The 23,111-nt window shown below is 40.6% G+C and overlaps 1 protein-coding gene across 12 annotated transcripts in view; it reads right to left on the bottom strand.

Annotated features, from left to right (window-relative positions):
* Positions 1 to 23,111, bottom strand: part of Rad51b (RAD51 paralog B) — a 544,534-nt gene that overhangs the window by 513,300 nt on the left and 8,123 nt on the right. For all 12 annotated transcript variants that reach the window (XR_010052147.1, XR_005506073.2, XM_017594476.3 and 9 more), the window contains one exon: positions 3,982 to 4,118. Coding sequence is in view for 10 of the 12 variants with exons in the window: in XM_017594476.3 (XP_017449965.1) it covers positions 3,982 to 4,118 (137 nt within the window). In the remaining 2 variants the exon portion in view is untranslated. The remainder of the gene's footprint in view (positions 1 to 3,981; positions 4,119 to 23,111) is intronic.

Below are 23,111 nucleotides of genomic sequence, written 5' to 3'. Positions count from 1 at the left end.
GCTTTTCTAGGCAGGAGATACCTGCACCCAGCAATTGTGCCTAAAAGGCGAATTATAAAGAAATTAACTATATAGGTGTGTCTTTTATCCGCAGATTCAAAGGTCACAGGAGGGGCTGGTAGGTTGGTCACCCTCCTGGAACCAAAGGCAGGTAGAAAGGGAAGCCCGGTTAGGTTTGGTGGCTGCCGATCCTGGAACTAAAGGCAGTAGAGATTTAAAATTACATACAACATAGACACTGCCAAGCACTATTACTGTAGACACAAACTGGAGAATAATCTGTTTCTGTGAATAAACTCTTATTTGAACACGTTACTTGTTCACTTACTTTTACAGTCACCTTTGCACTGACTGCAGAACTGCAGAACTACAAAAGACAAAGAGCTGGAGGTGGCTCACAGCCTTAATCCCAGCACTACACAGGAGACAGAGAAGGAGGAGCCCACCTGAGCTATACAGCAAGACTGTCAGAAACACAAAGAGAAAGGGCAGTAACTCAGCTGGCACGGTGCTCACATTACAAGCATAAGGACCTGGGTCTGAGCCTCAGAACTCATGTTTAAAAAAGCAAGGAGAAACAGCCCAGGCTTGCAATCTCAGAGCTGGAGAGGCAGGGACAAGCTTGTCCTTGAGGCTCCCTAGAGAGACAGGCTAGACCACTGAGATCTTAAAGTAGGGGTTAGTGCCTAGAAAGATGGCTTAGTGGTTAGCAGTGCTTGCTAACGGCACTTCCAGAGAACCCGAGTTTGACTCCCACAAGGCAGTTCACAACCATCTGTGACTCCAGTTCCGGGCAATCCAATGTCCTCCCCTGACCTCCTTAGGCATCAGATACACAAGTGATGCACAGACATACATAGGCAAACACCCATAACATACTTTTTTAATTTTTAAGGAGATAGACAGAACCCAAGAAATGGCATCCCAGGTGGTCTGACTCCTTGGGTCCACACACGCACGCACGCGCATACACTGTAAAGAATCCCTACGGAGATAATGCTCTTTCTGAGATATATCTGAAACAAGACTGTTAAGGCCATGCCGAAGGCAAAGTACATGTGACCTCTGGATTTAACCTCATCAACACTCAACCATAAACCTGAATAATGCACTGCCAACCACCCCACAAGTCCACTTATAAAATGAATTCTGTAAGATAAGAGAATAAGTGAACCAGTTTTTCCTTTTATTTAGTGTTTAAACTGAGTTAATCTTTGGCCCTGGTTATAAATTTCATCCTTTGAAGCACTGTAACTCCACGAGCCACAAATCATATATACAACTATTGTTAAGACACTTGGAGGTTTCTCTCCACTCTGTCAAATCTAAAGAATGTGCTATCTCCATCAACTCTGCTACACGCTGACTGCCCGCCATTCTGTCTTTTCCTGCTTGTCTCCAACAAACATAATATGGTGCTTACTCAAGTCATATGGACGGGAATTCTCAGAGCTGTCAAATTCCCATAGGCTGGAATACAGATCTGTTACCTTGCTTACCCATCTTCTCAAACTGTGTAAACTTACAGAATCTAAGACTGTACTGTTTTAAGCAGATGTCTAACGGGTAAAACAAATAAAAGCAGACGTTTTTCTGAATCATCCATAAGAGGGCATCCATTAACCCTGCCCACTCAGCATCTCAGCCTCTCTTTCAGATTCCTCTTGAGTCTCCTATTCCCCAACCCCAACCCCTCTATCTCTACTTAAGTCCAGAAACAACCTGGGCTCCGGTTAAACACTGACTTAGAACCCAACCCACTTCCTCGATGCTTTGATTCTCACTTTTATTCAAGCAGCAATATAAACAATCCCTCACAACTCATCATGATTGCTAGAGAACCTCTTCCCCTCGCTTTCCCATCCTCCCACCTAGAAGTGGTCTAGTGAGAAATCTGCAGGGGAATTACTGTGGCTAAAGCAAACACCTGCAAGTAAGAAGATGAAAGGAAGTGGATGTCCTGTAAACCTCCTCACTTAGTGATGCCTGACTTTAAGCCCAGCACTCCACGCAGGAGGCAGAGGCAGGCTAATCTCTGTAAATTCAAGGCCAGCCTGGTCTACACAGTAAGTTACAGGATATCCAGGGATATAGAGAGAGACCTTGTCTCATAGATAGATAGATAGATAGATAGATAGATAGATAGATAGATAGATAGATAGATAGATAGATAGACAGACAGATGATAGATACATACACACATACATACATACATACATACATACATACACACACAAAAATTAAAAAGAATATTTTCCTGATGAAAGGTGTGCCTAACCCTTTCTCTTCTCACTAATGTAAGTACTGAATGGATAAGAGGACTAAAAATAAACCAACTTTAGGTCCTTTCATCACAGAGCAGCCGAAACAGATCTTTACACGTGAGCAAAGTATACCTGTTTTTATTCACACTGCTGTTCTTCAACTGCTCAGTTTACTCGTGGCAGAAAGCTTCCGCAACTCACCAACCATCCATCTCTGATGACTCGAACAGGGTCAAGTAGACTGACAACAGCACGGGTAACACATGACCAGAGCCTAAAGCGCAGGCTCCACGAGTGGCCCACACAGCAGACCTGAAGGCAGCTATACCAAAGGCACTACAGCTCCAATTCCGCCTTACGCTCACCAACATCCACACACTGTGAGAGCAGCCTTGACCATACTTGGGCTACATGAAGAACGCAATAAGAGCTAAAAACAATGCAGGTTTCCACCCCATTCTAAAACAGCCTTCTTGTTAATTATGTAACATATATTAGCATAAATGTAAAGGGGACTAAAATCGTACCTGTTTTGTACCCTGCCTCTGATGTAAGTACTAACACTACATGAAACCAGAAAAAGAGATGAGAGATAGTAAATATGAAAAATCCAAAATATAATTAAGACCATATGCAAAGAAAAGAACCACAACCACGCATCTTCACTAACAGAGGAAGAGGCTGGCTCCTGGGACTGCAGTGTTTCCTCCAGGTTGAAACCTTCCTTCTTGAAGGAAGGAAAAGAGGATCAGAAATCTTACAGGGCCCAAAAAGGGAAAGAAACCTACACTTTGGCCTTTCCCGGGTGTGTCAGTTACCTCTCCTGTTGCTGACACCTGACCAAACACCCTGACAAAAGCCACTCTCAGAGAACAGTTCAGGGTACAGTGCACCACAGCAGGGAGTCCGGGCAGCTGATCCCATCGTCCCACAGTCAGGAAGCAGGGATGATAAACACAGGATCACGAGCACTCTCCTTTTCATTCAGTCCAGGACCCAGTGGGGCCACACGACTCCGAGGAGAGTCTTCCCACCGCCATTAACCTAATCAAGACAACCCTTCACATGCCTGCCCAGAGGCTGACCTAACCTAGAGCCCTCCCAGGTCTCCATGGAAACCTGTCTCCTAGGCATTTCTAGTTCCTGTCAAGGCAAGGATCCATATGAAACGTCATACCTCATCAGGTCCTTTTTGACCTACTACTCTTCAGAGAGAAATAAATAAGAGAGTAGTTCATAATGATGTAATTCAGAGAGTCCAAAAAAGTACCTAGAGCATATCTTGACTAAGATAAGAATTGATCTCCAAATGCATATTTTCCTATTTGGTGAAAATCCATCCATTCACCAATATTTTACTTCCTTCTAGAAATTAAGTATAAAGCAGCTCCCCCTTTTGCTCTCGAGTCTTCCCTCTTCCCATTTTTTACTCAACATCCCTCCCTGTTTCTTCACCTCGTTTCTTCTCTACCTTCTACAAAACACAACTTATACAGGACCCCTGCGTAAGCCAATAAGAAACACATAGAAGAGAAAGAAAAATGATCTGCTTCCTGTATCGATTTCAAAAGAAAAATTTCCTTTAAAACCAGTACCCAGCATCCTTTCTTCTTAAAAGTCAAAATAAATTTTGACCTATTTATAAATGTCCCATGGTGCATAGGAGCTCTAAAAGCCAAACGTTATAAAAGCAATATAATGAAATAAAACAGCCGACCTCTCAGCAGTAAACGCAGACTCTGTGTCAATGTACAGCACCGCCCCTTCCAATCCTCCCAGGCGGGTGGGTAATGTAGCTAAGACACTCATCATTATGCAAAACTGGGTCTTCCCACAACCTGGTGGACCTGTAACCTAAAAAAAACAAAGTGCATGTCATACATGTGTGTATAAAATTTGTATAAACATTGTAAGCAAGCCAAAGAAAATTGTTTTAGAATTTGCTGCACAAAACAATCCCATAACATTGGTTCCAAGAGAATTAAGCCCCACTGCCCTAAGACCCCACTGCACATAAGAAGCTAACGTTCCCCTTATTTGGTGGATACTTGGGACGCATATCCTTGGGAGCCAATGGTGAAAGGTCACTCAGTCAGTCACCTTCTGTCCTTTGTTACCAGATGTGAAGATATAATTGAGAAAGACTGGAAGAGTCACCCATGCACTGTACATTCTCCTGTTGAAAAACGACATTGCGAAAATACTACTTAAGTGTAGTCGACTGATGGGACAGCATATGGCACAGCCACTTGTCATTCAGAGAGGCTCAGTAGATATGGCATAGCAGCACATAGCTTGTCTGTCCCATCTTTCTTTTTTTTTTTTTTTATTTTATTTTTTTTTTATTATCTTGAGTATTTCTTATATACATTTCAAGTGTTATTCCCTTTCCCTTTCCCGGTTTCCGGACAGACATCACCCTCCCCCCTCCCCTTCCTTGTGGGTGTTCCCCTCCCAAACCTCCCCCCATTGCCACCCTCCCCGCATAGTCTAGTTCACTGGGGGTTCAGTCTTAGCAGGACCCAGGGCTTCCCCTTCCACTGGTGCTCTTACTAGGATATTCATTGCTACCTATGGGGACAGAGTCCAGGGTCAGTCCATGTATAGTCTTTAGGTAGTGGCTTAGTCCCTGGAAGCTCTGGTTGCTTGACATTGTTGTACTTTTGGGGTCTCGAGCACCTTCAAGCTCTTCCAGTTCTTTCTCTGATTCCTTCAACGGGGGACCTATTCTCAGTTCAGTGGTTTGCTGCTGGCATTCGCCTCTGTATTTGCTGTATTCTGGCTGTGTCTCTCAGGAGCGATCTACATCCGGCTCCTGTCGGTCTGCACTTCTTTGCTTCATCCATCTTGTCTAATTGGGTGGCTGTATATGTATGGGCCACCTGTGGGGCAGGCTCTGAATGGGTGTTCCTTCAGTCTCTGTTTTAATCTTTGCCTCTCCCTTCCCTGCCAAGGGTATTCTTTTTCCTCATTTAAAGAAGGAGTGAAGCATTCACATTTTGATCATCCATCTTGAGTTTCCTTTGTTCTAGGGATCTAGGGTAATTCAAGCATTTGGGCTAATAGCCACTTATCAATGAGTGCATACCATGTATGTCTTTCTGTGAGTGGGTTAGCTCACTCAGGATGATATTTTCCAGTTCCAACCATTTGCCTACGAATTTCATAAACTCGTTGTTTTTGATAGCTGAGTAATATTCCATTGTGTAGATGTACCACATTTTCTGTATCCATTCCTCTGTTGAAGGGCATCTGGGTTCTTTCCAGTTTCTGGCTATTATAAATAAGGCTGCGATGAACATAGTGGAGCACGTGTCTCTTTTATATGTTGAGGCATCTTTTGGGTATATGCCCAAGAGAGGTATGGCTGGATCCTCAGGCAGTTCAATGTCCAATTTTCTGAGGAACCTCCAGACTGATTTCCAGAATGGTTTTACCAGTCTGCAATCCCACCAACAATGGAGGAGTGTTCCTCTTTCTCCACATCCTCGCCAGCATCTGCTGTCACCTGAGTTTTTGATCTTAGCCATTCTCACTGGTGTGAGGTGAAATCTCAGGGTTGTTTTGATTTGCATTTCCCTTATGACTAAAGATGTTGAACATTTCTTTAGGTGTTTCTCAGCCATTCGGCATTCCTCAGCTGTGAATTCTTTGTTCAGCTCTGAACCCCATTTTTTAATAGGGTTATTTGTTTCCCTGCGGTCTAACTTCTTGAGTTCTTTGTATATTTTGGATATAAGGCCTCTATCTGTTATAGGATTGGTAAAGATCTTTTCCCAATCTGTTGGTTGTCGTTTTGTCCTAACCACAGTGTCCTTTGCCTTACAGAAGCTTTGCAGTTTTATGAGATCCCATTTGTCGATTCTTGATCTTAGAGCATAAGCCATTGGTGTTTTGTTCAGGAAATTTTTTCCAGTGCCCATGTGTTCCAGATGCTTCCCTAGTTTTTCTTCTATTAGTTTGAGTGTGTCTGGTTTGATGTGGAGGTCCTTGATCCACTTGGACTTAAGCTTTGTACAGGGTGATAAGCATGGATCGATCTGCATTCTTCTACATGTTGCCCTCCAGTTGAACCAGCACCATTTGCTGAAAATGCTATCTTTTTTCCATTGGATGGTTTTGGCTCCTTTGTCAAAAATCAAGTGACCATAGGTGTGTGGGTTCATTTCTGGGTCTTCAATTCTATTCCATTGGTCTATCTGTCTGTCTCTGTACCAATACCATGCAGTTTTTATCACTATTGCTCTGTAATACTGCTTGAGTTCAGGGATAGTGATTCCCCCTGAAGTCCTCTTATTGTTGAGGATAGCTTTAGCTATCCTGGGTTTTTTGTTATTCCAGATGAATTTGCAAATTGTTCTGTCTAACTCTTTGAAGAATTGGATTGGTATTTTGATGGGGATTGCATTGAATCTGTAGATTGCTTTTGGTAAAATGGCCATTTTTACTATATTAATCCTGCCAATCCATGAGCATGGGAGATCTTTCCATCTTCTGAGGTCTTCTTCAATTTCTTTCTTCAGTGTCTTGAAGTTCTTATTGTACAGATCTTTTACTTGCTTGGTTAAAGTCACACCGAGGTACTTTATATTATTTGGGTCTATTATGAAGGGTGTCGTTTCCCTAATTTCTTTCTCGGCTTGTTTCTCTTTTGTATAGAGGAAGGCAACTGATTTATTTGAGTTAATTTTATACCCAGCCACTTTGCTGAAGTTGTTTATCAGCTTTAGTAGTTCTCTGGTGGAACTTTTGGGATCACTTAAATATACTATCATGTCGTCTGCAAATAGTGATATTTTGACCTCTTCTTTTCCGATCTGTATCCCCTTGATCTCCTTTTGTTGTCTGATTGCTCTGGCTAGAACTTCAAGAACTATATTGAATAAGTAGGGAGAGAGTGGGCAGCCTTGTCTAGTCCCTGATTTTAGTGGGATTGCTTCAAGTTTCTCTCCATTTAGTTTAATGTTAGCAACTGGTTTGCTGTATATGGCTTTTACTATGTTTAGGTATGGGCCTTGAATACCTATTCTTTCCAGGACTTTTATCATGAAGGGGTGTTGAATTTTGTCAAATGCTTTCTCAGCATCTAATGAAATGATCATGTGGTTATGTTCTTTCAGTTTGTTTATATGATGGATCACGTTGATGGTTTTCCTTATATTAAACCATCCCTGCATGCCTGGGATGAAGCCTACTTGATCATGGTGGATGATTGTTTTGATGTGCTCTTGAATTCGGTTTGCCAGAATTTTATTGAGTATTTTTGCGTCGATATTCATAAGGGAAATTGGTCTGAAGTTCTCTTTCTTTGTTGGGTCTTTGTGTGGTTTAGGTATAAGAGTAATTGTGGCTTCATAGAAGGAATTCGGTAGGGCTCCATCTGTTTCAATTTTGTGGAATAGTTTGGATAATATTGGTATAAGGTCTTCTATGAAGGTTTGATAGAATTCTGCACTAAACCCGTCTGGACCTGGGCTCTTTTTGGTTGGGAGACCTTTAATGACTGCTTCTATTTCCTTAGGAGTTATGGGGTTGTTTAACTGGTTTATCTGTTCCTGATTTAACTTCGATACCTGGTATCTGTCTAGGAAATTGTCCATTTCCTGAAGATTTTCAAGTTTTGTTGAATATAGGTTTTTATAGTAAGATCTGATGATTTTTTGAATTTCCTCTGAATCTGTAGTTATGTCTCCCTTTTCATTTCTGATTTTGTTAATTTGGACGCACTCTCTGTGTCCTCTCGTTAGTCTGGCTAAGGGTTTATCTATCTTGTTGATTTTCTCAAAGAACCAACTTTTGGTTCTGTTGATTCTTTCTATGGTCCTTTTTGTTTCTACTTGGTTGATTTCAGCTCTGAGTTTGATTATTTCCTGCCTTCTACTCCTCCTGGGTGTATTTGCTTCTTTTTGTTCTAGAGCTTTTAGGTGTGCTGTCAAGCTGCTGACATATGCTCTTTCCTGTTTCTTTCTGCAGGCACTCAGCGCTATGAGTTTTCCTCTTAGCACAGCTTTCATTGTGTCCCATAAGTTTGGGTATGTTGTACCTTCATTTTCATTAAATTCTAAAAAGTTTTTAATTTCTTTCTTTATTTCTTCCTTGACCAGGCTATCATTGAGTAGAGCATTGTTCAATTTCCACGTATATGTGGGCTTTTTTTTTTTTTTTTTTTTGAGAAAGGGTCTCACTGTGTAGCCCTGGCTAGCCCAGAACTTGGTATGTGGTCCTGGAACTCAGGAATCTGTCTGCCTCTACCTGAGGCTGAAATTAAAGGAATGTACCACCACATCCAGCTGTTCATCTTTTCTCCAAAACAAAAACCAGGAGCCTTTGTGATTCTGTAGGTTCTCATAAGCACTCCTCGTCCCATCACACTACAGAGATCCTATCTTGTACAGCCCGAGGGTTCTCCCAAAGGCTGGCACCCTTGGAGTTTTGCCCTCAGTGCAGTGGTGTCTGAGGTAGTCAGGCTGGTGGAAGATAATTAGGTTGGACAGGAGGTCAGGAGGACAGGAGGGATTTTTGTCCTTCTTAGTCCAAAGGTTCATTCTGCACTCAGCACTTCCCTTCTCTGCCATAATGTAACACAGCCAGGTGGATTTTACCAACAGGCTAGAGCCATGTTGTGTGGATCTTCTAGCCACCACATTCTGAGACAAATAAACCTCTCTACTATGTAAAAGTACCCAACCTTCAGTGATTTGTTATAGCGAATGGCATAGTCATAGACTCAACCAAGCTTCTATAAAATCTAGCAAATCTGATACCATCTGAAGTAGTCTTTCATTCATCTAACATCAACTTCTTTGTGGTCAGATGCCTCAGAGTAAACAAAATAGAAAAGCTAAAAGATTTTTACAAGAAATGTGCATACAAGCCTGCACTCAACAATTACTATTTTCCTGTTTTTGCTATGCTATCTTCTGCTACACAAATCTGTCTGTCCATCTCTCCATCCTTGGTTGTCAACCTTGGGTTACTGTCTTTTGTACTTCAAAGTAAGTCAAAGGCATCAAATATGCTTCCTCCCAAGACTTCTGCATACACACCATTCTACCATTTAATATGTATTTTCCTTTTGAGTTTCTCATATATAGATGCTACCTATCATTTGATGAAACTAACGCCATACACGTGCACCATCTATTAAGTATTTGCTCATGGTACTAGGGATTGATCTCAGGGGTCTGTGAGTCTAGGCAAGTGTTCTAATGCTAAGCTCTAACTTCATTCCTATATTTGTAATCTAAACTCCTACCAAATCAAATTTTACTACTCTCAGGAAGTGACCTATGGATTACTTTCTAGTCGCAAAGTTTTAGCAAGCTGGTGGTACACACTTATAATCCTAGCTACCTGCAAAGCTGAACAGGCAGAATCAAGGCCTATCTGAGCTACAGAGTGAGTTCAAGGCCAGCAGAAGCAACGTTTTGTCTCAGAAAGAGCCTTGGGGAAGGATGGCAGTGGACACAGCTCAGTAGCAAAATGCTTACCTAACATGGGTTAGGCCCTGAGTTCCATGTCAGTGCTATAAAAACAAGCCAAGACCATCTGTGTGCAGGAAGTCCTTCGTTTTTGAGGATATACCATCCCTGATAACATCTTTACCTCAGTGAGATTTACTCAAGAAAGAAATTCCTACTGGATTTCATTTTTGCAACAGAATCCAGCGATTTTCCTAGGCCATACTATTTATACTTTACAATCCTTTTTATTGTTTCTACCATCATTGTTGTTATTATTATTGTTACTCTTGATTACTACTACTACCACTACTACTACTACTACCACTACCATTACTACTACTACTACCACTACCACTACTACTACTACTACTACTACCACTACTACTACCACTACCACTACCACTACTACCACTATTACTACTACTACCACTACCACTATTACTACCACTACCACTACCACTACCACTACCACTACCACTACCACTACCACTACCACTACCACTACCACTACCACTACTACTACTACTACTACTACTACTACTACTTCTCTTCCATACTGTGCATAGCCCACATGCAAAGCAAAGGGCAAAGGGCAAATTCAGCCAGTAGATTCTTTCCTTCTACCATGGGACCTGGGGATGGCACCTAAGCTTGGCTGGCATGGTAAGCACCTTACATGCTCATCCATCTCAATGTCCCCCTTAAATTTTTTTAAAGCAAGGTTCATTTTGTAGTCCTGGCTAGCCTAGAACTCACTATGCAGACCAGGCTGACCTTGAACTCACAAAAATCCTCCCAATGCCTCCTGAGTATGGTATGTGATGTATGGTATGGTAAAGGTATGTGATGAACCTAGCCAAAAGTATTTTTTAATTTCTTTCAATATATAGCATTCTCCCTTTGATTGCTCAAGACTGAACAATTTGTTTTGATCCCTAAAAGTCCACTTTTATTGTTACCAAAGTCAACACAAATCAGGTTGTTCATTACGTATAATGACAAGAGAGATTCCAGTCAGTAGAAGTTGCATGTGGATTTTGAAACTGAACAACTGTGTGCAAGTTTGAGTGTGAACTGATAGAGAGATGGGGGATGGGCTGTCAGCCTACAAGGGTTGTCCATTGATGAGATTAAAACTGATAAATGCTTGGTGATTTTAGTAGAATGTAATGTAGATAACATATATGAAAATTTTCAGTAAAGTATCAAGTATCATGAAAATATACTGTATTAATTTACTATTCCATCTTCTAAAATATCTACCTAAAAAAGGTTAAGTAAAGTCTCATTCGCTCTGACTTGTCACTTTCATGTGACAACTAAACACAGTCTGGGGAAATTGTGACACAATGTCACAAGATGAACAGTAAGACTATTTGGGTTTGTTGGCTCTTTTGAGTTTGAATTAAACTATAGTAACTATTCCTACTATATTCTTCATATATTTTCCTCCTTGCTAGCCGTGTGTGTGTGTGTGTGTGTGTGTGTGTGTGTGTGTGTGTGTGTGTGTGTGTGTGTGTGTGTGTATGGACTGCCAGAAGTAAAATTTCATTATTTTTCAGGTTTATTTATTGGGGGAAAATATTTCAACATTAATAAAGTTAGCTTCAGACAGTTTAGCCCTGAGTTCTACCATCCAAACCACAAGATTTCAAGTTGTGTTCAGTTTCCAGCTTCAACCCAGAAAGAAAACCTGCCAAGCCAGAACAGTCAAAGTCATTTGCTTCCTGGAAACTCAGGGTGAATGAAATATTTGCACACAGACATACCTAGAAGATAAAAATCAATTAAGCTGATTTCTTAACACCTCTTCATAAAAAATGTAACCTCCATGAAAAATGCAAAAAATAACACTAAAGAAAAATTATTAGTGAAGGCCATTCAAATATCAGTAGCAACATAGCAAAAAAAACAAAACAAACAAACAAAAAAAAAGAAACAGTGACTCACTTTGAGGAGGAAAACTACTATTCCCCAAAATAGAAAATCTACTATCTTAAAAAAAAAAAAAATTCACTCCAACCTGAAGTTTGATTGTGTGGGTGGAAGAGAAGGTGAAGTCTGGACCTGCTAGGACCTCAAGTCTTACCAAATTAACTCTGCACATCTGGGATTGGGGCAGAAAGATAGTGCACTCTGCCAAGCCACTACTTGGCAGAAGAAAACGAAGGCTTTTCTAGCTCTGACCTGAAACAAGGCAGCTCATAGGAGCTGCCTTTTCCCCCTAGCAATCCCATTCCCGTGGCCAAGCATCCAAGTACTTGTCTATATTTGCTCAAGAATTATACAGAAATTTGATTAGGTCTTCAGACCTACATAATTCATTTTATAACTACCTCTCCGAATCCTAAAACCCGAATCTCAGAAAGGCTACAATCAACCTTGTGAAAGAAAACTGGATTTTAACTTATTGACCATCTGCATGTGAAAGCTTACATCCAACACTCTCTCCACTATTACTATATATTGGTGACTACTCTGTGTGTGCATGCACACACATATGTGTGCACACAAGTGCATGTGTGCGTGTGTGTGTGTGTATGCTTTGTGTGAAAAGAGATGGTCAGAGCAGGAAAAAACAGAACATGAAATGACAAATGCTCCAAGTTGTACAGTAAAAATCAAACAGTATGAAGACAAATCATCATCCATCAATAGCACTTCCTGAACATGCTATGTGACCAATCCTAAGGCATCATTAGCAATCAGTTTATTTCTAGAGTAAGGAATGAGTAAAGAAACCAACAGTACACGCTAAAATCTTGTGTTGACTGGAGCCTTTCACAGTAGCAAGCCAGGTAAAGAAATCATGTGAGAGCATCACACGTACGAGATCCCCACCTGAAATCACCCTTACTTTCCCCACCGCTATGGCTACAAGTGCGCTACCAAACCCAACTATAACTGGACAAGACAAAACCTATCTTCACAGACATGTAGGTCCACAGAAAGAGAAATTAAGATTTGCTACAGTTCTCAGCAGTAGTCTAATGACCCATGGAAGTCTCAAGTCTTCCTATTTCGGGTCCTGCAGGTATCTGCAGGCCTTCTTACAGGCCTTCTCTTACTACTTCCCGTGACCATGCAGAACACACTAATGTTGCCAATGAGAAGGAAAGAATCCTGAGTTGTGAGGTTTGCACATGAGAAAATAGGGATGCTAAATCAGGACTCTGGCTCCCTTTTGGGAACATTAGAAGAATTTAATTAGGGCTGGAGAGATGGCTCAGTGGTTAAGAGCTCCGACTGCTCTTCCAGAGGTCCTGAGTTCAATTCCCAGCAACCACATGGTGGCTCACAACCATCTGTAATGGGATCTGATGCCCTCTTCTGGTGTGTCTGAAGACAGCTACAGTGTACTCACACTACAGTGTACTGACATATGTAAAATAAATAAAAATCTTTTAAAAAAAAGAATTTAATTAGAAGAATTAAAACTGCTCCATAAAAAGAAGACACTTACCTTAAATCATGAAAAAAAGCTTACAAATGAACCAGAAAATACCGATAATTATAAATATTTGGGAGTGCTCACAGGTTGGTCTTTCAGAGGTACTTGTGAACCAAGATACACAGACTTGACATCTTTTGATTGACAAAAGCTTAGACCACTTCTCTAGACCATAATCTCTAGGTCATAAAATGAAACTACCTTTTGATGATGCCCTTTTAAAGTTTCTTTTTCATTTATTCATTTATTAATTTATTGGGGGGGTACATCACAGTGTGTATATGGAGGTCAGAGGACAGCCAAAATAAGTCAGCTCTCTCCTCCTCCCACATGGGTCATAGAAATGGACTTGATGACGAGCACCTTTACTCACGTGGCCATCCTGCCAGTCCCTGGCAAGACAACATCTTTTAAAAAAAAAACTCTAATTTTACCTACTCACAATAGTGTCTATCTTGTGGACTTTTAGCAAGGCTATCATTGACCCCGGGATAAACTCCATTTTTGAGAAGACAGTAGCTTATTGTTTTATATTTGCACAGACAGACACGGTACAGAAACAAATGCACAGCATATTATAACATTACATTTTCATTTACAGGGAAGACAGAAGACAGAGAAAAAAAATTAAAGGGTCCTTAATTTGTCATAATGAAAAACTGGTTGATAATCATTGGCATAATAAAACTTCTAAAGCCTAAGCTTCAAACTTATCTTCACTGATCCTTTTCAATTATAATGGATTCAGAATTATTTGTTTATGTATTCCACAAGTAAGAAATCCTGGTTCTGTAAGGCAATAGGGCAAAGGCCCTGGCTCACCCCCTTAGCAGCTCAGCAGGACTGCTGTCTCTGAGGCTCTGCGTGAGCACCGCTCTGATCGCACTTCCTACCTTGGTGCTGTGACTGATGAGGTAACTAGCCATACCCAGATTCAGCGAGTTCACGTAAGTTAAAATTAATGATAAATACATTCTGAGATTAAAAGTTAAAGTTAAGGAAGAGCGACTATAAAAATGACAAGAGAATGTTCTGAGATTTACATGTATTCCCTCGATCACTTCCAGGCCTCCGAATGAGAAGCAAGATTGCACGATGCAGTGATGCTATCCATGCCTCTATTACTTGTCCACGGCTGTAACCAATCACCACAGATTCTGAAGCCTAAACGAAGACTCATTCATTATCCTGGAGTTCTAGAGGTCTGACTTCTGACGGGCTGGACACAACTCTCTGCATACAATCTCACGAGGCTAAACCAAGGTTCTCAGTCTGTCCTGCGCTCCAGTCTGGAAAACTCAGTGTCACCTCAAAGGCCCAGTCAGGTTGTTGGCAAAATCTGTGCTGCTGCTCTAGGTCTGAGGTTTCTTCCTTGCACTCATCTGAGAGCTCGGAACATGCCTACTGCTCCTGGGGGCCACATGCATTCTTGCTCATATGCCTACTTCATCTCCAAACGGCAATACCGTCAATGTCCCCCATGCTTTGTCATCTCAGTGGGAGAACGATCACTGCTTCAGAGAGCTCATGGGATGAGATCTAGGTGCTTTCCTATGAAAGCCACAGAGCCATACGACGTGCCTTAATCACAGCAGTGACATCTCACTGTGCTCAGAAATACCAGGGCTGAGAATACAAGGTCACTGGGAGGTGTCTTAGTCACTGCTTTATTGCTCTGAAGAGACACCATGAGCACAGCAACTCTTAGAAAAGAAACCGTTTAACTGGGCCTGGCTTACAGCTGCAGAGGCTCAGTCCCTTACCATCATGGCAGGAGCATGGAAACAGACAGGCATAGTGCTGGAGAAGGAGCTGAGAGCTACATCCTGCTCTGAAAGCTGAGAGGCACACTGGACCTGGCATAGGCTTTTGAAACCTCAAAGCCCACTCCAGTGACACACTTCTTCTGATGGCCACACCTACTCCACCACTCCACTAGGTCTGTGAGAACCTTAATAAAGTAAGGGTTTTCCATTATATGCCCATATACATTTGTATGCACACTAGTAGACAGCCAATCTCTCAGATGGACCCAGTGGTCCTCATCCTTCAGATTTGTGCCTTTTGTGGTCCTCTCCACATGTCAGGTTGGTCTGTGTATCTAACAGAATATATAAGAAAGGATGGGACATAACTTCTAAGACTGCCACTTCTACCTTGTCCCCTTGAGGAGTCAGCTGTCATAGCATGAAGGTACTCTAACACTCACTTGGAGAGGTTCACATGGTAAAGAACTCCCCAGCCATGTAAGTGAGTCACCTTGGTGGCAGCGTTCAGACAATGTGAGCCTCGGCCAATATTCTGACTACTACCTCATAGCAGACCTGAACCAGAAACATCCAACTAAGCTGCTCTCAGAGTCCTGACCCAGAGAATCTGTGTGAGAAAATAAACACTGTTTTAACCATTAAGCTTTGGAGTAATTTGTTAAGTGATGTCTAAAGATACATAAAATTTTAAAATATGTAACTTTTAAAAGGTGTAAGGAAAAAAGCTCCTAAAAGACTCATTAAATGTTCCTCAATAATATTTCTTAAGTACCATTTCTATGATTTTTAAACAAATTTACATAAATTAATATTAAAAGTATATAAATAAATATTAAAATGAACTACTATACTCTGGAATTGTAATAACATTAAAAACTTCTAAACCTGGGCTGGAAAGAGCTCAGCAGTTAAGAGCACATAAGGTTCTTGCAAAGTTCAATTCCTAGCAGCCTACAGCCTCCTATAATTCCAGCTCTTCTGAATCGAATACCTCTAGCCTCTGAGGGTACCTGCACTCATATGTTCATACCTTTCTACCTGTGCAAACACACACACCCGCACACACTTTTAAAGTAATAAAAAAATAAAATCTTTTTTTAAAAGAAAAAAACCTCTAAACCTTTGCTAATTCCAAGATCAAGTGGAATGTATAGGACAGGCATCAGGAACCAAAGTGGCAGAGCAAACAATTACTAGACAAGTGCTAAACATAAATAAAGAAGCCGGACACGGTGGCTCACACCTTTAATCCCAACACTCAGGAAGCAGAGGTGGGTGTCTGCATTCGAGGCCAGCCTAGTCCATCCACATAGCCAGTTCCAAGCCAGCCAGGGATACATAAAGAAAGATAGCAACGAAGGAAGAAGGAAAGGAAAGAAGGACAACCAAATGCCTTCACTCAATGGGTATTTATGAAGTATGTGGATTAATACTCTGTATGTGTGTTAATACTATTATTGGATTAAAAGAAAACTCAATCTCACTGCAGTGAAGACAATGCACAGTAATTAATCACACGACTGATAAAATTGTAACAGTGACAAGTGCCACATAGAAGAGGCTCGTAGCTCATTTCTCCAGGAGCACATGACAATTCTGAATGTGTTTAGTTTAACAGAATGAAATATTCTCAAATATGTACATCAAAAAGAAACAAAATTTGTCTACCTCAAAATGAAATGGGTTAAACAACACTCTCTCTCTCTCTTTCTCTCTCTCTCTCTCTCTCTCTCTCTGAAGAGCTATTATATCAAGTTGGGAGGGATCTATAAAGATTTTAAGAAATTTTTAAAATTTTATTATTTATTTGTTTTTTATTATGTATATGGGTATTTCACCAGAATGCATGTTTAAGCTCCATGTGTGTGCGCAGTACCCATGGAGGGTAGAAGAGGGTGTTGGATCCCAAAGAAATGGTGTTCAAGATGGTTGAGAGGCATGAGGGTGCTGGGAATAGAACCCAAATCCTCAGGAAGAGCAGCCAATGCTCTTAGCTGCCGGGTTATCTCTTCAGCCCTCTTAAATAACTTAAATATCATGCTTAATTTACTGGTCATATACAGAGCTACCAGTGACTAGAGAACAATTACTCTGTCCAAGCACACATGAGCAGTTATAAAAGCTGAGGGTGCTTTTAGACTTTAAGGTCTCAGTGAGCAATCATGATCACACATATCTACAATCCAATCACCTGGGAGGACCCAGTGATTGAGAGAAACCTCTTCTCAAGGGACTTTGGGGAACCCTCAACATCATGCCAAATTCTCTGACTAAAATGCAATCAAGGCAACAATCTAACTAAAATTTTTAAATAATTTTGTTTAAATAATTTAATTTTTTAATTCCAAATAAACTCATAAGGCAAATATGTTATCATAACAGAAACCCTAAGATTTAAGCCTGGATGAGAATGAAAACATTGTACTTGGAAGAATATCGAGCCTGGCAGAAGACAATGAAACTAGAAATCCATCAAGAACAACAACAACAAAAACAACAACAACAACACTGAAGACAAAAAATATTCAGATCTCTGACTATATCTTTCTTAAACTGTGAGAGAGAAGACAAAATAAATAGAATTGAGAATGGGAAGAAAGACAAAGCCACTTATAAAATCACTTTTAAAGCAAAGGAAATTTAGTAATTTTATGATAATAAATTTGAAAACTTAAAGGAATATATTGGCCAAGAGTGGTAGCATATGCCTTTGATCCCAGCACTCAGGATAGTGAGACAGGTGGATCTCTGTGAGTTCCAGGCCAGTGTAGTCTACAGACAGCCAAGACAAGACATAGTGAAACCCTGTCTCAAACTCTCTCCCTCTCCCTCTCCCTCTCCCTCTCCCTCTCCCTCTCCCTCTCCCCCTCCCCCTCCCCCTCCCTCTCCCTCTCCCTCTCCCTCTCCCTCTCCCTCTCCCTCTCTCCTAAAAGTAACATTTGCCACAACTACTCAGAGAGAAATAGAAACTAAGTAGTCAAAGGAACTGAATCCTTTTTTTCCCTTTAATCTTATCACAGAGGAAAATAACAATACCTGACAATCCTTGAGGCAAAACTCTGAAACACAAACAATCTTAACCATGTGAATGCTGTCATGCAATGTAAAGAGAAGGCAATATTTCACAGTCCAGTATATCAAACGACTATAGATTCTAACACAGACAGACACGCAGAAAGGAAACTTATATCCCAAGATCCACCATGAATACTAACACTGAAATCAGAATTTCAGAAAACTGAATCCAAGAGATGAAAAACAAAATGGTCCATCCTGATCAAGCTGAGCTTGTACCAAAGGACAATGGTGACTTACTGTTAGAAGAGCTAGAACTGTTACTCACTTCATATCATATCAAAACAGAAAATGCTCATTTCAATCCAGCAAAAGAGGCACCTGGTAAAGCCGTGCCAAACCAATACTGTACCTAGGGAAAGAAGAAAATGTCCCTGATTCTGACCAAGGATAAATCCTAATACCTACAGTCAACATTATGGATTGGATGATTTTCTTTCTCTTTCTATCTGGAGATTATTTTAAACTTATAGGGAAGAGGAAGAACAGAATATCATACCATTTAAATTCATCAACTCACTATTAACTTTTTGACTATTTCTTGTTTCTTGCCCTCTCCCATGTCCACATATGTATGTGTGAGGTGCATGTTTCTTTCCACTATCTGAATTAATTGTATATATCAAAGTCATTTAAATATTTTAGTATTTATTTACTAATAAAGATATTCTTACATAATCATAATTAATTAATGGCTTCAGTAACCTAACATTGCTCCGATTGCTAATTTCTGTCACTTGATTCAATAAGACTCACCATCAGGGCTGGAGAGATGGCTCAGTCATTAAAGGGTAGGCTCACAACCAAAAATATAAGACTCACCATCATTTTTTTAAAGATTTATTTATTTATTATATATAAGTACACTGTCTCTATCTTCAGACACACCAGAAGAGGGCTTCAGATCTCATTACAGATGGTTGTGAGCCACAAAGTGGTTGCTGGGATTTGAACTCAGGACCTCTGAGCAAGCCAGTGCTTTTAACCACTGTGCCATCTCTCCAGCCCTCACCATCATTTTTAAGGCTGAAATATAAAAAGGTGATCCTTTTAAAACCACAAAGGGTGTTACTCACTATAGTGATTATTTTAATTAATTTTTGTGTTGTTACTATGTCTGTGCCCAATGTAGAGGGACATGTGTGCCATCACACACATGTAGATCACTCCAGCCATCTCTGTGCAAGTTCCTGAGATCACACTTGGAACACCAGGCTTGGAATGACAATCTTCTCTGCCCACTGAGCCATCTCGCTGGCCCCAATATAATTTTAATTAGCTATATTAACAATTCAATTAAAAGTAAAAGCTGTAGAAATGGCTGGACAGTTAAGAGCATTGCAGAGGATCTGCGTTCAGTTCCCAGAACCAACATGGTAGCTCACAACTATCTGTAACTCTAGTTCCAGTGAATCAAACTCCCTCCTCTGGCCTCTGCAGGCATAGATATTATATACCTACACACATACATGTATGCAGGCAAATACTCATACGCATAAAATAAAAATAAATTTAAAAAACAAAAGATAATTCTTAGAAAATAAAGAAGCCATAATCACAGACCTTAGAAAACTGAAGCAAGAGGGTCACAAGTTCAAAGGCAGCCTGAGCTATACAACCAGACCCTGCAATGAAAGAGACAGACAGAAAGACAGATACACTAGAGAAATATGAAACAAAACCACAAAGAAATAACCCACATGTTCATGAGAGGAGCTAAAATAAAACACAAAGAGGCATTGGTGTAAACTGCCAGGGATGTGTGGTAGACTGTATAGCATGAATGAAGGCCTAGGCTCAAAACCTAGCATGATAAAGAAAACAAACAAGCAGTGCTAAGTGTTGGTGACAGTGCACTGAAAAACAAACAAACAAAAAACATGCATTCCAGAGAGGATGCAGAATGTTACAGTCACTTTGAAAATCAGTCTAGCAGATTCCTAAAGAGCCATGTATATTACATGATCCAGTCTCTCCGATCACTCCTAGGTGAACATTTACCAAAAAGTAACAAAAACCTACTTCACACAAATAGATCTATAAGTGTTACGTTATTTACAAGGGTTGAAAAACTGGAAACTGTCCAATACCTATCAACTGATGAATGGTTAAAAAATATGCCATATCTGTTCTGTGGAATATTAATCATTAAAAAGAACAAATTCCTAATATATGTTTAAACCTTTGGTTACCTTAAAAATGCCATGTGAATGGGACTGAACAGAAATGAATATAAATTGCTTGAGTTCATTTATGTGAAGTGCTTACAATAAGCAAATTTATAGGGGATGAAAATAGATCAGATGCCTGGGCTCAGGATGGGAGTGAGGATTCACCACAAGTGGAACAAAGAAGCCTTTATAACTAATGTAACTGCAGTGGTGACTGCACAGCTACAAGCTTAAATCACATTTACTTACAATGCTTGCGTTCCAGGTCATTTAAATTATGTCTAAATAAGGCTGTTTTTAAAGTATCCAAGTGACATATAAAAGACTCACAGTACTTAGAAAAAATAAAATTAAGACCCTAAGGACAGACAAGGTCTAATTATACCAAGGTAAGAAGATATGAGTCGGGGAGAATTCTGTGCATGGCTGTGAATCGTCACAGCACGCTGGGGGACAATTGTCCTGGCTGTGCGAGGTTACCCCGTGCATACCCTACAACCACCAAACCACTCCAGGGCAGATGCTGGAAGCAGTGGCCACACAGAAAATTCTTCAGGCTTTGCATATCATATGGTCTCTGTCACAGCTCATTAAACTCTGCCCCTATGTCACAAGACAACCACACACAAAATGTAAACAAATGAGCTTGGCCATAAAACTTTATTCACACAAACAGGCAATGAGCTGAATTTAACTGCTGGGCAATGGTTCTCCAATTTCCTGCCCCAGAGAAAAGCTCAGTGTGCTATCCAGCAGCCATGTAGAAAAATATCCACAAGACTTACTCATATTAGTAGCAAGTGGGAAACATTCCAAATGTCCACTGATAGCAAAAGGGGTAAACTGTGACATGTTTTCAAAAGGATAGAGAATACAGCAGAAAAAGTATGTTCTTGCTGCATAAAGGAAACATGAGATAAGACTACATCACAAATGTATGATTTTTAAAGTTCAAAAATAAGTGAAACAAAAACCGTGTGCCTCTTATGTAACTTTAAAGTAGAAGGAAACTACAGAGAATGGTAAAAATTCAAGATGCCGCTAAGCTAAAGTCTTCCCGGCACACATGAGGAATCCCCTCAAAAGATTTTAGAAATGACCTCGGCGAGGGCAGAACGCAAAGAACTCATTACTAGTCAGCATTATAAGCTGCTCAGGCGGGATCACAGCAAAACCCTCAAAGGCTTCTACCCTCCACCTGAATTCAAACAGAACTGGCACAGTGACAAGGTTGAAGAATTGGTGGGGGAAATCACCATAAAACCCAAAGCATTAGTTATTCTTCTTTAGATTCTGTGTGTGTGTGTGTGTGTGTGTGTGTGTGTGTGTGTGTGTGTGTGTGTGTGTGTGTGTGTGTGTAAATTTACAGCTCCATCAACATTACAAGCCTTAATTGACCTGGTCCACTCTCATCTCAAAAATGGTTATGCAAAGTGTAATTCTGGCACCATCTGGTGGCAATACAAGACAACAACAGGCCTTCAATTAGCTTATCCATTCATCAACTATTTATTTAAGAGGCATCTATCAGCCATCTTTAAATCTCTCTATATAGGAAATAAAATAGCCCCTAACACAGGATTCCTAGCTTTAAGAGAAAATTCATTTAAATTATGATTATAAAAACTATAAGAACCTGCTGGGGATGTAGCTCAGCATACACACACACACACACACATACACACACACACACACTCACTAACATACAACATGTCTGCTCTCAGAACTTTGCTTCTCAACTTTCCTGGCAAAAAGTTCTTACAGACTCCACACCCATACACACCAATGCAACTTTCAAAGAGAAGAACCATAGTGCTCTTGAAGGGCCTTTGACTTCTAGAAACTTCGTTCAAAAGCCACAGCCTAATTTTCCTGAAGAGAACCTGTCATAAGCAGTGCTGTGATCACCGAAGACACCAACACTTCCACTGAGAGAATGAGAACATCATGAGAAGACACAGGCAGACTGAGAGGACTCCATGAAACACCAAAAACAGCACCCGCCTGCCAGCTGTGTGAGTGAGCCTCTGAGGGGTCAGCATCTCTAGGGGTCTTGACCTGTGGCTGACTACAGGCATTGCCAACATGACTAAGCTCAGACACCCCCAGAGGCACTGAGAAGTCAATGTTTACTGTTGCTTTAAGCCACTTAGCTTGAGGATAGCTCACCATACAACCACATACAATAATACAGTATCAATAATACAGGAAGTATCGCTTCCTAGATCAAATGCTATCAATAGCAGGAAAAACAACTAATTCAGTGTCGTTTAATATATTACTTGCTCAAATATTATCAGAATCGATTCACACTAGAAATCTCCAAAGTAGAGATCCTTTCTTTAATTCACTCAATTGTTTCCTAATACTCTTTTATAATATTCACCATTGCATGTGGTATATGTATGTGTATGTATTCATACATGTGTGAGTGTGTGTGCACGGGGTGGGACTTGAGATCAACACTTAATGCTATTCTCTACTCCTGTGATCTTATGCTCTGAGCCAGAATCAGCTCCTTTCCACCACACTGGCATTACATTCACCACTGTATCTGGCTTCTACTTGGGTGCTGGAGATCCAGACTCAGCACCTCATAACTGTGATGGGAGCTGGAGATCCAGACTCAGCTCAAGACTGTGATAGGTGCTGGAGATCCAGACTCAGTTCCTCATAACTGTGATGGGTGCTGGAGATCCAGACTCAGCACCTCATGACTGTGGAACAACATAATAACTCTGCCCTCAGCCACCTCCTAAGACCTAATACTCATCATTCTCTAAAGCAATTCAAAGAAACAGAAGCCCAGTCAGATCTAGTCAGCCAGCAAGGACTTACTCAATACCTCCATTTTTAAAGCAATTACAGTGATCCTGGCAAGACTACGCCAGCAAAGTAAAGACTTAATCCACAGTAGT

Source organism: Rattus norvegicus, chromosome 6 (genome assembly GCF_036323735.1).
Source record: "Rattus norvegicus strain BN/NHsdMcwi chromosome 6, GRCr8, whole genome shotgun sequence".
Lineage (NCBI taxonomy): Eukaryota > Metazoa > Chordata > Mammalia > Rodentia > Muridae > Rattus > Rattus norvegicus.
Note: the sequence above shows the minus strand (reverse complement) of the source record. Positions and strands in the feature narration are given on the sequence as shown.